Source organism: Betta splendens, chromosome 14 (assembly GCF_900634795.4).
Source record: "Betta splendens chromosome 14, fBetSpl5.4, whole genome shotgun sequence".
In the NCBI taxonomy this organism is placed as follows: domain Eukaryota; kingdom Metazoa; phylum Chordata; class Actinopteri; order Anabantiformes; family Osphronemidae; genus Betta; species Betta splendens.
Genome location: NC_040894.2, coordinates 6,782,973 through 6,796,851, shown reverse-complemented (window position 1 = coordinate 6,796,851; position 13,879 = coordinate 6,782,973). Strand labels below are relative to the sequence as shown.

Genomic DNA, 13,879 nt, shown 5'->3' with positions numbered 1-13,879 from the left:
TCAATGTGGCTAAAGGCTAACGTTAAAATGCTATGAAGGGAATAGAAACAAGAGCTCAGCCGTCCAAACCTGCGCCAGTGTCTGATGGTGTTTAAAAACCCACATTCCAAAGATCCAGTTCGCTCAGTATGCTTTACAAAAGACAAGATTTTCTGAAATGAACATTATATAATCTGAACAATGGATGAAATTCTTCCTGAAATCTTCCATTCGTCAGAGGATTTGAATTAGTCTCTGGGTCTTGGCAGACTGATTTAAATTGTCCACCAGCTCATGAATACGAATAAAGAAAAGGATCAGCTTTTGTCGACTTTGTGAAGAATTCTGGACACTTTTTTTGTGGTAGATTAATATTTCATACAATTCTCACAATAAACTTAACAGGTACGTTTAATGAAGCGACAGATGGTTGGAGGTTCAGATATAAAGATAGCAGCTTTCACTTATGCTGCGCGACCACATCCTATGATCGCTGGGCAGCGTCCAACAAACCTGCTGGGAGTCGGGGACTGAATTTAGATGATTACACATCAAACGCTGTGTCTCATTATGAACGGCTGGACTTGGACAGAACTCCCTGTTAGTCCTCAGATAAGAGATTATTTAGTTCATATCTGCAAATACGTACATCGGGTCGCCATTAGAAATGATTATGGCATAATCTCAATCAGTGATGAGGGAATAATGTCCCAAATAGCAAATATACAGATGGAATAAAAGCCAAAGACGCTGCACATTATGTGTTTACTGTATATAGGATGTGGCTCCTGCCTGTAGCCTGTAGATGTGTCATTTTATGTGACAGGCCACATAAATAGTCCCACGTTGTGACCGCAAGGCGTCAAATGCTTTCAGTATAATTAAGTTAATAATAACCCGGTTTTGCTGGAGTGACTCAGGTGCAGGAGGCAGGGCACCCTGCTGTGAGGCTCCGGAGCTGTCGAGGGAACCGGCGCCTCGTGGTCGGGTTCTACAGACGCAGCAGCCGAAGCTGCGTAATCGCCTGCAACTTTACAGGACGTCAGGAGTGGAACGGGTTCGTCGTTCGCTATGTTTCGGGAGCTCTTACGTTCGTATTTCATCAGTTCGTCGTTGCGGGAGAGAAGCGCTTTGTGTTTGGTGTATTAAGAGGCAGGATACGGGCTCCGTGCCCGTCCATGGTAATTACACTGATGGAAAGTTAGAATGAAAAACACCCGTCATGTCGACAAAACCAGGTCTGGAGCCGCTAGAGTCAAAACATGAGCAGACTAAAATGATCTGTTACTTAAGTCTATGGAACATGGCTTCATGTTGAAGCTTCTGAATAGTAAATTGCATTTGTTTTGTCTGGATGTGAAACACAGTTACTGTCTGAAGATGCAACCTGTTGTCTTGCATGTGTTCTGCTTATTGTAAATCACTTATCAGAGAAAAAAGTTGATTGAACTTAGTGTGACCCCGAACGAGAATACATTTATTAAATAAATAAATAATATATGTAGGGTATGGTTTAATGTTTAGTGTGATAATATTTCTATTTTTACAATCTGAACTTTACTTTATGCCACAAGAAAAAAGATCTTTTTCTATTTTCCTATTTACACATCATGGGCATTTTCATCTTGCTGACGCTGTGTACATGATAAAACTTTACTGTGCATCTGACTCACTTAAACTCAAAGTCTCCAGTGTGGGTAGAAAATAAAAGAGTGAATATCTGAGAAGGAGAAGAGCTTTCACTACGGCAGCTTCATATAATATTAAATTCTGTTGGATAAGATGTCTCCCAATAAGGCGCAGCAATTATTCATGAGAATATACTGTGAATCCGCACTGTCACAATTAGCCTAAATAACACTAACACTGTTGCTGCTGCTCAACGTGGTGGTTGTGATGCTGATTCACATACACAATCAAACAGAGAGAAGGCCTTTTCCATCGCTTCTGTTTAGAGCAGAGCTCGTTTCGAACCGATATGTGTAGAATCTGACGCGCGTGGACGCTCGGTCGCCTCAAAGGTGACTTGTTTTCCCCAGGTGTGTTTCCGCTTCAGTTCGCCGCCCATGAAATGTGCGCGTCGCATGAACAAATCTTCCGCCGGAACAATTTCTTCTTTGCGCCACAAGTGCGATTTGTCGAACGAGAAGATGATGCGGTGCGATGCGAGCGAACGGCTTAAGTTCCGGCGGGTCAGCGTCAATCTGTGACGGACGCCGCGGTCTCCGGCCTCGTCTTCCGCTCCAGCGACGCGGACGCGGCCGTTGCCTGTGAACAACGCGCGGCGACACGCGGAGCGACGCGGCGCCGCGCGTCCACCGCGTCGACGGACGGAGCGGCAGCGCGCCGGGGAACGCGCAACGTGTAACCGGCTTCGCGCTTCGCTTCACTCCTCTCGCCCGCGGCGCCGATGACAAATTCAACCGGGAGCTGAGCTGGAAGGAGCTACACAACTACAGTTGACCTCTCCCTGATAGAAGAGAGAGATGCAGATGGCAGACATGGAAGCGCATTCATCATTTATTACCTGGAGTAGCTATGAATCAATATTCATCCAGTCCGTTAGTTGTTCAAAATAGCTCCGGTTACTTTATTATGCGTTTCTATTGGGGGAGCGAGTGAAGCTTTAAGAAATTAAATATATGACCACAATATGAAGCCGACGTCACATTTTTTTAAATAGATTTAAAGAAGTCCTAATGGATGATTTTCTTAATTTTAGATGCCAGTGATTCCTTCACAGTCCTTTGGCATAAACTCTGGCCTCTAATAATTCAGCTGTTGGAGATGCTTGTGCTAACAGTTTCTCTACCAATAGACCAGAACACAGCCTGTAAAACGCTGCTTTTATCCAGTCACTACCCTGGCGTTACTACGATCAATAATCCCACCTGCACCTACTGGAAGCAACCTGCCCCCAGGCGTCTGTGGGGGTTTTCCACGGGCGTGGTGTGGAACTCGGAGAACTCAGTCACCGGTGCTAAAAGTAAATGAGACGCTCGGGAAGCAATGGCCGCGCTTTATCTGGATGTGCAGCGTGGTATGCGTCACAGACATCACGCGCTGATAACGGCGAGGGAAAAAAACCCTCTCGTGGGTTTTCGCCTTTAATGCAACAGAAGCTCGCTTGAAGCCTAATTTCCCTCCTCTGCAAGTGCCAGCAGTTCCTCTCACCGGTGTTGTTTGAAAAAGCCACGATAGCATCAGCGCCCGTAGAAGGAAAAATAATAAACTCTGACCGCTGCTGCGCTCAGATTCTCATTGTTCAATTTCTTATTATTTTAAGCCGTAGGACATCTGATAAACATATTGGCCTTTATGCTAGTACAGAGCAATCCAGGAATCAAATACCACTCAAAAAGCCAGAAGGAAGTTGCTTAACAAAGCAGAATTACTCAACTGGGACCATTCAGGAGATAATGACTGAGCACAGCGCTAAATACAAGGTGAAAACCTGGGAGACGCTGGCTTCTCTCTGAGTCAGGACATATTCAGTTCCACAAGATGAGGCCTGACCAGAGACCATGAGCGTCATTTTGGAGTCACAGGTAGCAGCACAGCTGACGTTCACACTCAGTGCTTTGTAAAATTGCTTAGCTTTGGAATAGGTGGAAGAAATTAGCAATAAATAGCAAGCGGCTAATTTTCCGGAGAAGCTCCATGGTTCTACGGGCTGAATAGTCTTCACAGCCTTAAATGATGGGAACCAGTTACCAACAGAATAGATGCAAGAGACAAGCGTAACGTGCATTAAACACCTACAGCAGCATAATGAGAGACCGGCGGAGGTTTTGGGTTTTACCAGTCACAAAGTTAGACAGCATCCACCGATTTGTAGCCGATTTTCCTTACATGTCTTTGAAATTGGATAGATGACAGCTCAATAATAAAAGCTCACGCCGCGTGATGGATCGTGACCCTGAGCGAGATTAGTTTCTGTGATTATTATTTTCTTCACTTTGTGCAATCAATGTACAATGTGGTGTATCTCTGAATCGCGCTTTGACATTTGTACCTGGCCCCCGCATTGATTTTAATTGTGAGATTTTCCTTTTAGTCGCTTTAATTGGCCTGTGAAAATATCAGCCACAGCTGAATAGAATGCGAAGTAGCAGGAAATCGATGTTAAGTAAACATTTTTTACTGACAGAGGTCTACACGACGCGACCTCAGCGTAGAAATGACTTTTTTCCCCATCCTTTACTCCTCTGTTACTACCTTAAAACCACTTGTGATCGTTAAGTCTATCCACTCTTCTTTTTTTAATTGGATCCATTCCTGGAATTAAACATGTTCCCAATCAGTGCAAAGGTTGGGGGATGTACCAGAATAAGCTCTTGTAGCGAGAGCCAGCGATCCTCTGTGCATCGGAGTTGTCCTCATGAAAACTTAAGAAGTTTATTTGAGGTTTATTTTGGCCTCAGGGTTTTGCATGCACAATCGTGTGTGTGTGTGTGTGTGTGTGTGTGTGTGTGTGTGTGTGTGTGTGTGTGTGTGTGTGTGTGTGTGTGTGTGTGTGTGTGTGTGTGTGTGTGTGTGTGTGTGTGTGTGAATGCGAGTGTGTGAGATCGTGCATACGTGTGTTGCCCACTGAACCATAGCTCTCCTCTCTAGCATATAAATTCAAACAATAGGAGGACTGAAGTGGAACCTGACTGCAGGATTCCGTACGTCCATGTTGTCCCTTGAACATTCACCAGTAGAGCGACGACCCAGTCTAAACTCCCTGGATTGAGCTGCAAGTGAATAGTTTTCGCTCAGGTGTGTTGTTCTCGCCAACAAAGGTGCTGAGAGGTACAGTATGTAGATGTCAGAAAACACAGCCGAGGTTCGTGGGCAAAGAAGAAGAGCAGTCAAAATCTGAGGAGTTGCCGTAAGTGTGAAAGCTCATACTTGACCTTTAAAAATAGTAGTTTAACGAAATCTTCACAGAGGGAACGGCGCTGCCCATAAGGACCGAGGAGAGGTTGTTGAAATCTCCAAAACAGAAGCATTTTGAGTGGACAGAGGGTTGAGAGTGTTTTGGCACCTTGAGCTACAAGTGAAACTCTAAAAGTCGCCACAGATTTGCATAAAAGTCTGCAGAAGTGTTCTCACACAACGTGAAGACTGTCAAAAAGGTAAATATAGCGCCAAGTGTCATTTTTAACAAATAATAATGGGAGGATTTATGATTGCGACACTAGCGCTTCGAGCTAACGGTTGCGAGTGGGGGAACGGCTCAGGTGAAGCGCGTGCGACGCTGAAAAGGTTCCCCCGTCAGACTCTCGGGACGAGGCCACTGCTCCTGCTCTGAGTCTCTCCTGACCCGTGGTCGCGGCTGTAAAGTGAAATGACAATCTCCTGAAAGCGCTGGGAGAGCCGGGTGCCGGGGCCTGTCACAAGCCCAGGATCACCCCCAGAAGTGAGACGAGCTTTAAATGGCCTCGGCGCTTCATGCGCTGACACTTAGATGGGCACAAGTGTTTCTGTTAAGCGTCACTTTGAAAGCCTGCTGAGGCCGACGCTTAGAGTGTGGCTTGTTGTCTATTTGCTGATGGATTCTGTCTCAAGTGTTTTGTTTTGTTTGTGTTTTTTTCATACCTTGTCTATTTTTTTTCACCGTGATGGACAGGGGGGGGGGCATGGATTCAACACACACAGACAACAAACAACAGCACGGAGCGCTTTCAGACAAAATTGCCCTGTCGTCAGGACGACGGCGTCGGCGTCCTCTCCGTCACGGGGAGAAACAATAACAGGTCTTCTTCTGTGCAGGTGGAGTCTCCGCTGGCGGTGGACGCGGTGCTGGGGGAGTCGGCGTTCTCGGTCACCGACGACAAGGTTTCCATCACGGAGCTGCGGGTGCACGCCGTGTCGGGCCTGACCCTGTCGCTGCAGCCCAGCCCTGGCAACAGCCACACCATGGTGGCCAAGGCAACCGGGCTTCAGACGCTCACAGCCTCCAAACAGGTGCAGCATGATTCATCGCACGGAGCACAGATGAGAGACTGACATACTGTACTGTAATGTTGCCATAGCTACGAGCCTGAACACACACTGTATACTTGACCCTCAAAGCCTAAAAATGTGTAGCAGATCATAGATGGTGTGTACGAACCAATAGTCGCCTCTTCTCAAGAAGCTGTGTTAGAGCCATGTCTTTGAAGTGGCGTCGAGCGCGGTCCGTTCTGCAGTGAGCTAATAAGCAGTAGGTGTCGTTTTTGCTTCAGATTCATCCGAACACATTTATCCAAATGGATTTCGCAGAGAACTGAGATGTCCGGGAGATGCCAAGAAACATGTGCTTTTGTGGGCTTTTCCTGCAGGAGAGAGAGAGAGAAACTCTGCACAGGATTAATTGGCAGCTCTGCTTTACCTAGTGTGTGTGTGTGTGTGTGTGTGTGTGTGTGTGTGTGTGTGTGTGTGTGTGTGTGTGTGTGTGTGTGTGTGTGTGTGTGTGTGTGTGTGTGTGTGTGTGTGTGTGTGTGTGTGTGTGTGTGCCTGCGCTCTGCTCTGCTCTTCCTGTTTTGCCCTTCCATTGGCCAGCGAGTTGCTAAAAATGCATCGGCGACCACATCAAGCATCAGTGAGGGAGAAGCGGGCATTAAATTCCAATTTTTCTTGCTTTCCGCTTCTTGGCCACCTTGAAATTTAATTATTGTAATGTATTGTCCTAAGTGCTCTCCAAGGCCGGGCCATAAAAGGCAGCCAATTCCTCTGCCGGCAGAGCCCTCGGAGGAGTACTGGAGCTATTTCAAGCCATTTGATTCTGTTTCACAGGAAAACTTTCTAAATGTCCTCTATTACTCCAGAAATGAATGAAACACATAAACTATGGATGGAGGGAGTAGGAATATCGAGGTCTTTTTGCATTATTCTCTTTTCCACTTGACAAAGTTCAAACCAATCAGAACTAAAAGCTTCAGCACTTGAAGGTTCATCATAAACTAGTTCTGTCACTCGACTCACACTTTTGACTTACTCTCAATAAGCAACTTAATACTGTGTTTATAGAGATAAATTCTGTTGTTGCTTTTCGAGTAGAAAGTCCCAAAGTGCTTCTCTGCACATGCACATTCATAATCCAAGCTGCTCAATTAACATGCACATACAGTTTATTCCCCGTTGCCCCAGAGAAACAGAAACATTAGTTTGTGGAAATGCACAGATTAGGCTAATTGTAGACGTCGTGGTCCAAAGGTTTGTCAGGTTAGATGCATCAAATAATATCTACATGCTGCAGAAGTCCCCCTGGGTTTCATCATGTCTTTGATGCCCCAGACAACAACAACAAAGTCTATTTTTAGCACGGCTTCACCCCAGAGTAATGAAATTACATCTTCCACATATGCAACTTTCCTGAATGTGATCTGTCAGTTGTTTTTTTTTTTTTTAGTTCAGTTCAGAGATTCCCTCATTTTCTCTTTTTATCTGTATTAGTTGAAAGTCGGAGCATAAAACAGACATGCCATACTCAATGTATTATTTAAATCGTGCCTATCAAAGGCTGTTTTCGTTCTGTCATGCTGAGATGATAGAAATCTGGCTCCTGGTGGAATACCATCACAACGCAGTAGTCTTCTCCCACACTGGACTGCAGGGTCGGTGCATCGGCTGTCTCAGACTAGAACCTGCCTCAGTCTGGCCCGAAACCCCAATTTCCCTTTGCCTTCGCGCTGAATCATTGGTTGTCAGTGCCTCAGGAAGCTATTGACAGGACGAGGCCTTGATTACTTGACCGGCAGCAGATAAAAGTTGTCAGCGAAGCGCCGTGCGGGCGTCAGGAGGTGTTTTATATATTCTGTCTTTAGCGGAGTGTAGACGCCGAAACGCGATGGAGGACGCGAAATGAGGAGAACTTGGAGCCCGTCATTCGGAGCACACGCCGCTGCCGAGCCTTATCGGCCTCCGCGTTGTCGCCTTCAGGACGACACGGCCGCTCCTGACGCCCCCTTTCCTCCAGTCTGCATGAAAGCAGCGTGCTGGTGCGCACATCAGAGGCGCCGGCGCCGGTCCGGGCTTGAACCGGACCACATGCTACTGAGGATGTTCACAAACGCCCCAGAGATTCAGGGATTGGAGCCAGTCCAGGCTATCAAAGGCTCCGCTGGGAGCAGATATTCAAATGATGGCCAACGCCATGAAAGAATGAGTTTGTTTCAATATTCTTTAGATTGATATCACACAAAGCAGAGCCACGGTTTGCGACTATATAAGTTTTCCCCCTTAGAGATAAAGCTGCTTTGATGTTCCTTTGCTTTTCTCCCTCACCTTCCATAGGTCAGGTTCAGGCTCTCATCTCGAAGAGCTAGAAATGATCCAACGCACTTTAAAGCGCGAGGGTCGACTCGTGCTCCACCAAGAAATTAGGCATGCACATAAATTAGATTTGCTGTTTCTTACTAAACTCGGGGAGCAAGTCTTAGCAAAAAGTCATTGATCTGGCTGTGATTATTTTAAGGACATTCGGAGCTTTGCGAGCTTTTAAACCTGTCGAGATCTGTGAGAAGCAACAAAGAAATCAATATCAAAGCGTTGGAATATTCTGGTTTCAGTTTATAATCAGTGGACAAACAATGGCATTGACTAAATTGCTCTTGGACCTGAACTATTCCGTTGAGTTTCTCTACTTTGCCAAATGTTATATTTTCTACCGTGTAGTTCATGAGGAGAAGGCCTTTCCTGGCCCATTGGCAACATCTTCAACCACCTGATTTTTGAAAAAACGTTCCTTTTTGAATATTGCAGAATCTGGCTTCTAACAATGGTTCTCTGTTTTTCGTCAACAGGAGGCCAGTTTCTCTGTGTGGATGCTCTTCAGCGACAACACGGCCGCCTCCCTCACGTACTTTGACCCCAAAGACTACAACCTCAACGCCTCCTCGCTGGATGACAAGGTCGTGTCGGTGACCCAGGAGCCCCAGCAGCGCTGGCCCGTGGTGGTGGCCGAGGGCGAGGGCTCTGGCGAGATGGTGCGCCTGGAGATGACCATCTGCGAGGCCTGCCAGAAGACCAAGCGCAAAAGCGTCATCGCGTCCGCCGCCGTCTACGTCAAAGTTCGCTTCGGTCCGGAGGAAGACTCCGAGGAAGAGGCCACCACCGAGGGGGAGATCGAGCTGATACCCATCACCAGGCGGCCGGTTATTGATCCCAACATCAGCGGAAGGATTTATGAGACATCCAATGAGCAGCCGGCCAGCGTTCCCATAGATTACACCAATTTCCCCACTATTAGCAACCAGGAGCGACCGACGGAGAGCGATGAAGAAGAGGAAGACGACTTTGTGCATTCGCCCCGGAACATGACCGACCTTGAAATCGGCATGTACGCCCTCCTGGGAGTGTTCTGCCTGGCCATCTTGGTCTTTCTCATAAACTGCATCGTCTTTGTGCTGAAGTACCGTCATAAACGGATCCCGCCAGAGGGTCAGGCCAACATGGACCACTCCCACCACTGGGTCTTTCTTGGGAACGGCCAGCCGCTGAGGGCCCAGTGCGACATGTCGCCGCAGCAGGTGGAGAGTCCCAGTAACGCCCTGGAGGGCGTACAGACTTGTTGCCATGGGGACCACCACAGCAGCGGCAGCTCCCAGACCAGCGTCCAGAGCCAGGTCCACGGTCGGGGGGACGGCAGCTCCGGGGGCTCGACGAAGGACACCGGCGAGGAGGCCAGTTCACCCACGTCCAAGCGCAAGCGGGTCAAGTTCACCACCTTCACCACCCTTCCCACGGAGGAGCTGCCCTACAACTCCATCCCAATCGCGGACGAAGAGGACATTCAGTGGGTTTGCCAGGATATGGGCTTTCAAGACCCGGAGGAACTGCACGATTACATGCGCAGAATAAAAGAAATAGCCTGAGACGAGAGGCGCGGCACTGCTCTCGGCTTTCTAAAGAAACGTTCCTTTCTATTTTTCTCTTTTTCACCCGAGTGAAAGATGACTTTTTCACGGACTCAAAGGCAGAGTGTTGTTTTTCGTTTAGGGTTTGTTTCATTTAGTTTGCACAGTGCTGTAATCTCATACACGCTCACACAGACGAGTAAACGCCAGGACGCCAAAGACTTGCCCGAGCGCATCGAACTCACTAGCGAAACCTGTAAATTACGGCTATAGGTGCGTCCCACTGGCGGGCTGAGCCGCGGCCACATGTGACGGCTGCTCCGGCTTCACGTCTTCAGGAATGCATCCGAAGGCCTGATAGGGACCGGAGCGGGGTGTTTCTACTGGCTCGCTGGGACTCTGCATCACTGTACCTTCGCCAAACTAAGAGGCCTTTGATGAACAAAAAAAGAAAAACTGTCAAAGACTCTCGTGAAAGTTGTGTTGAAAATCATTTTGTTTTTGCCAAAGTAGGAAAAAATGTTCTTTTAATGGCAAAACTTACTTCATTGATGTTCCTGGTGCAGCACAATCATGATTTGTACTCATTCCACATTCATTCCTTGCATTTTTTCTACATGTCATTCGTCGTGGAAGGTTTGCCGTCCTGGCCTGGAGCAACTCTAATGCCTTATCAAAGCGGTCACAGTTCACCTCTTATATCAGTCACCCCCCCATTTAATCACCGCGGCTAGAGACGGTGTAGTAACGTACTACGAGCATGAGGTAAACCCTGAGGAGAGCTCGTGTGATGTGAGGCTGTCTGACAGTCTTTGCATGGAACATGAAACCGAGGCACAATCAGCAACTTTTCCCAAATCTGTAAATGTTTGCATCCTAATTAATATAATCATCCGTGAACATGACTGAAGTAAATATGCTACCATGATACACGCCAGGCCTACGTACATGCAGACATCCCTCACTACTGTGTATATACTGTATCAAGCCAGAGTCGCCTCTGACACAGCGTTCCACGAGTCCCTTGCTCCGAGTTAGAGGAGCGAGACAGTGGTTTTCTAGTCTTGTGGTGAGTAGAGGGTTCCTGGACAGAACTGTAGCTTTTTAACACATTGGTATTATAAACTGACTGTTGGACTTGGGGGTTTGCTATGCATCACAGCCGTAACAGATCTAATCTACTGATGAGTTATTTTCCTTCCTCCAGTTCGTCTGGCCTCCAGGAGAATGAGACGCTTCAAATGATCTAGTCAGAAACACTCGCACTGAACACAACAGCCTCCAAACGCTTCAGGAAATGTCATCTACCATAAAGAAGATTAATGGATAAATTACTAATATAGCTTCTCCATTGAAACCACGGGCATCTCAAGCTGTTTTTAAACATCTCCGTACATCCCTGTTTTATTTAATCATGTGGAGTTCACACATTCGCTTCAAACATCCTTCACGGGCGATTCAAAGTGACTGGAAACGGCACAGCCGGAATGTTTTGTGCTAATTCCGTTGTGTGCTAATTGCCGTGTTGAGCTTATAAAGGGTGACTGACTTACACTCGAACAGAACTTACGAACCATCCGGCTGGTTTAGCGAGGCCATAAAGCACCTCGAGCGAGACTTCAACCAAACCACTGCAAGGTAGCAAAGAGACGTGTAGTGACCGAGAGCATGACGACAGCAGAACTAATAGTCCTTTTATTCGCAGTTGCCATGTTAGTGTAGCATATCTTTAGCAGTCGACTGGATGACTGGAGACTGGAGGCTGGTGTTATTCCAGCTTCGATCTCACATTAAACTATTTTTTTTTCTCCAGACTAATGAAACAGCCGTGAGATCAAATGAATAGCTTCTATGTCATTTTATTTCTGTATTGCATCTAAGGGCTTGGATTTTTATTTAATTTTATTTGATTCTAACCGAGTGACTGAGTTTGCTGATCCCAGGAAAGCTACATTTGTCACGACGCTCAGTCAAAATGTACATTTTATTGCCATTCTATTGCTAAAGCCCCCGTCCAGGATTGTTCTCCCTGCGGCTCCGTCACAAATTCCAACCTAATAGGACGAAACCTTTTGTGTTGTTACCGGAGATCTGGATGTGGCCAGTAAACACTGCTGTTAAATGTGAGCTGATGATGGAACTTGTTTGCTTACATTGCATTGTACATACTGGAGCAGAGCAGGCTTTACCGTGTCTCCTAACTACAGCAAACGTTGCTATGAGATTAATTTAACCCTATCTTTCCATATTCTTTATGTAGATAGACCTGTTTCTGGTCAATTCACGAATCCTGGACTGGGGCTTTATGGATTTGATTTACTGCATGCTCTCTCCATGTTCCATGTGGTTGAAATAATGACCTAATTCTTCTGTATAATAATATCCAGTCTTTGTTAACATCCAAGGAGAACGTGGGACATTATTTCTGACAGTCCAAGCCCGTGCTTTAGCCACAGCATCCACGTGACTTGCCATGAAATTGGGGGTAAAATAAAAATGTAAGTGTTTCAACCTGATCCGATCGTCTCTCAGGATGAATGTAGGATTCCTGACCAAACCTGGCGCTTTTGTTTAGAGTGTTTTACATACGACCAACTCGACCTGGCAGAATTAATGGACGGTAGACAAGTGTCTAATAGCAGCTTCTGCACCCTTTTAATGTTTTCCACTTTCCCCCTGATATGCTCACAGTACATCTCAAAACCTCCTCCTGCTGCTAATAGAAACTTGGCCCTCTCAACACATGTACCGTGACTGAAGATCTTCTATTGTATTTTCCCGGCCCCCATGGAAAACTCTGCACGAGGTGCACGGCCCGGCCCGGCCCGCTGTGCCAAGCAACCAACACACTGACTATAACGAGTTAATGTACAGAGCACTGTTAAATTTCCTGTATCCTCTTGAAAAACAAGCCCTTGTATTTTCCCGTTATCTGTAAAGTACTAAAGAAAATGCAATACACAAATGATTTGTCACATTTATTGGACTCACTGTTGAGGAGGATGCTCCATGTCTATTGTTCCTGTAAACTTAACGGGACCCTCGGCCGTTCACGTGTCCCTGCCAGGGTTGATCAGATCCCAGCGCGAGTCCTGGCCGCGTTTGAAGTTCATGGCTCACCGCTGTTCGTCCCTCGCTGTGCTGAGTCTGAGGACCCTCGCGGCACATTCCCACGGCGCCGCGAAGACCCCCGCGGACGCACGCGTGCATAGACTCACACAGCAGCTCCCCAAAATCCATAAGAGAAGGTGTTTACTCCGGCTCCGGAGTGTTTACTCCGCCGGCTCGCTTCGTTTGAGCTGAGATAAAAGCTTTTGAATGAGGCAGGTTACTAGGAGAGATTAACAAGCAGGTAACAGCTGCTGACATCTGGTAGCAAACAAAATTATGCAATAAATTTGGACTAAATTAAAAATGTATTAAATGATGTCAGAATATTATTAGCATTTTCTTCAATGGGCCGGTTTAGAGCTACTCCCTCAGCTCCATGGAACCCACTAAAACAAGTTCACCCAGGCTTCCTTGTAAATTCAGGGCAGAGAGCATTAACCCATTCATGTCCATTTATATTGTGCAAACAATCAGCCTCCTCTGGTTTAATGTTATAGTTTGAACTTCTCTGGATGTTTTTTTTCCTCAAATGCACAAATGCAATGCTAAATTGTAATATATTTACAACTATGTGCCTACATGTCATACTGTAAATGTTTAATGTTATTTGCTAAAGCCTCAAGGACAAAAAAAGCCCAGAAGCATCTGGAGGAGGCGTAGCGTAAACCTCTGGACCTATTTTTGTTTTGTTGCGCTTTTGTTTTATTGCCGTGGTTCACAGACCAGTCATGGATGCTGTGATCTCGTGTCGACACATTTCCGCGGCAGCTGCAACGAGGCCCGACAGCAGAAATAGCATCAACTATATAAAACATCAGCAGTAAATGTCAAACTTCAGTGTCACTCCCTCCAAATCAAAGAGAGGCTTCTTTCCGGATTTACCATTTTCGCAGACGCTCAACGGCCACACAGGGAGAGATCCGTCATTTGAGGAGCGGGAAGAGCGGCGTGGCTGACAGCTGCCG

General features: G+C 46.7%; 1 protein-coding gene across 3 annotated transcripts in view; it reads left to right on the top strand.

Moving 5' to 3' along the window:
* Positions 1 to 12,768, top strand: part of tmem132e (transmembrane protein 132E) — a 182,369-nt gene extending 169,601 nt beyond the window's left edge. For all 3 annotated transcript variants that reach the window (XM_029174630.3, XM_029174631.3, XM_029174629.3), the window contains exons 8-9: positions 5,737 to 5,931; positions 8,751 to 12,768. In XM_029174630.3, the coding sequence (XP_029030463.1) occupies positions 5,737 to 5,931; positions 8,751 to 9,821 (1,266 nt within the window). In that variant the 3' untranslated portion in view covers positions 9,822 to 12,768. The remainder of the gene's footprint in view (positions 1 to 5,736; positions 5,932 to 8,750) is intronic.
* Positions 12,769 to 13,879: the final 1,111 nt, after the last annotated feature.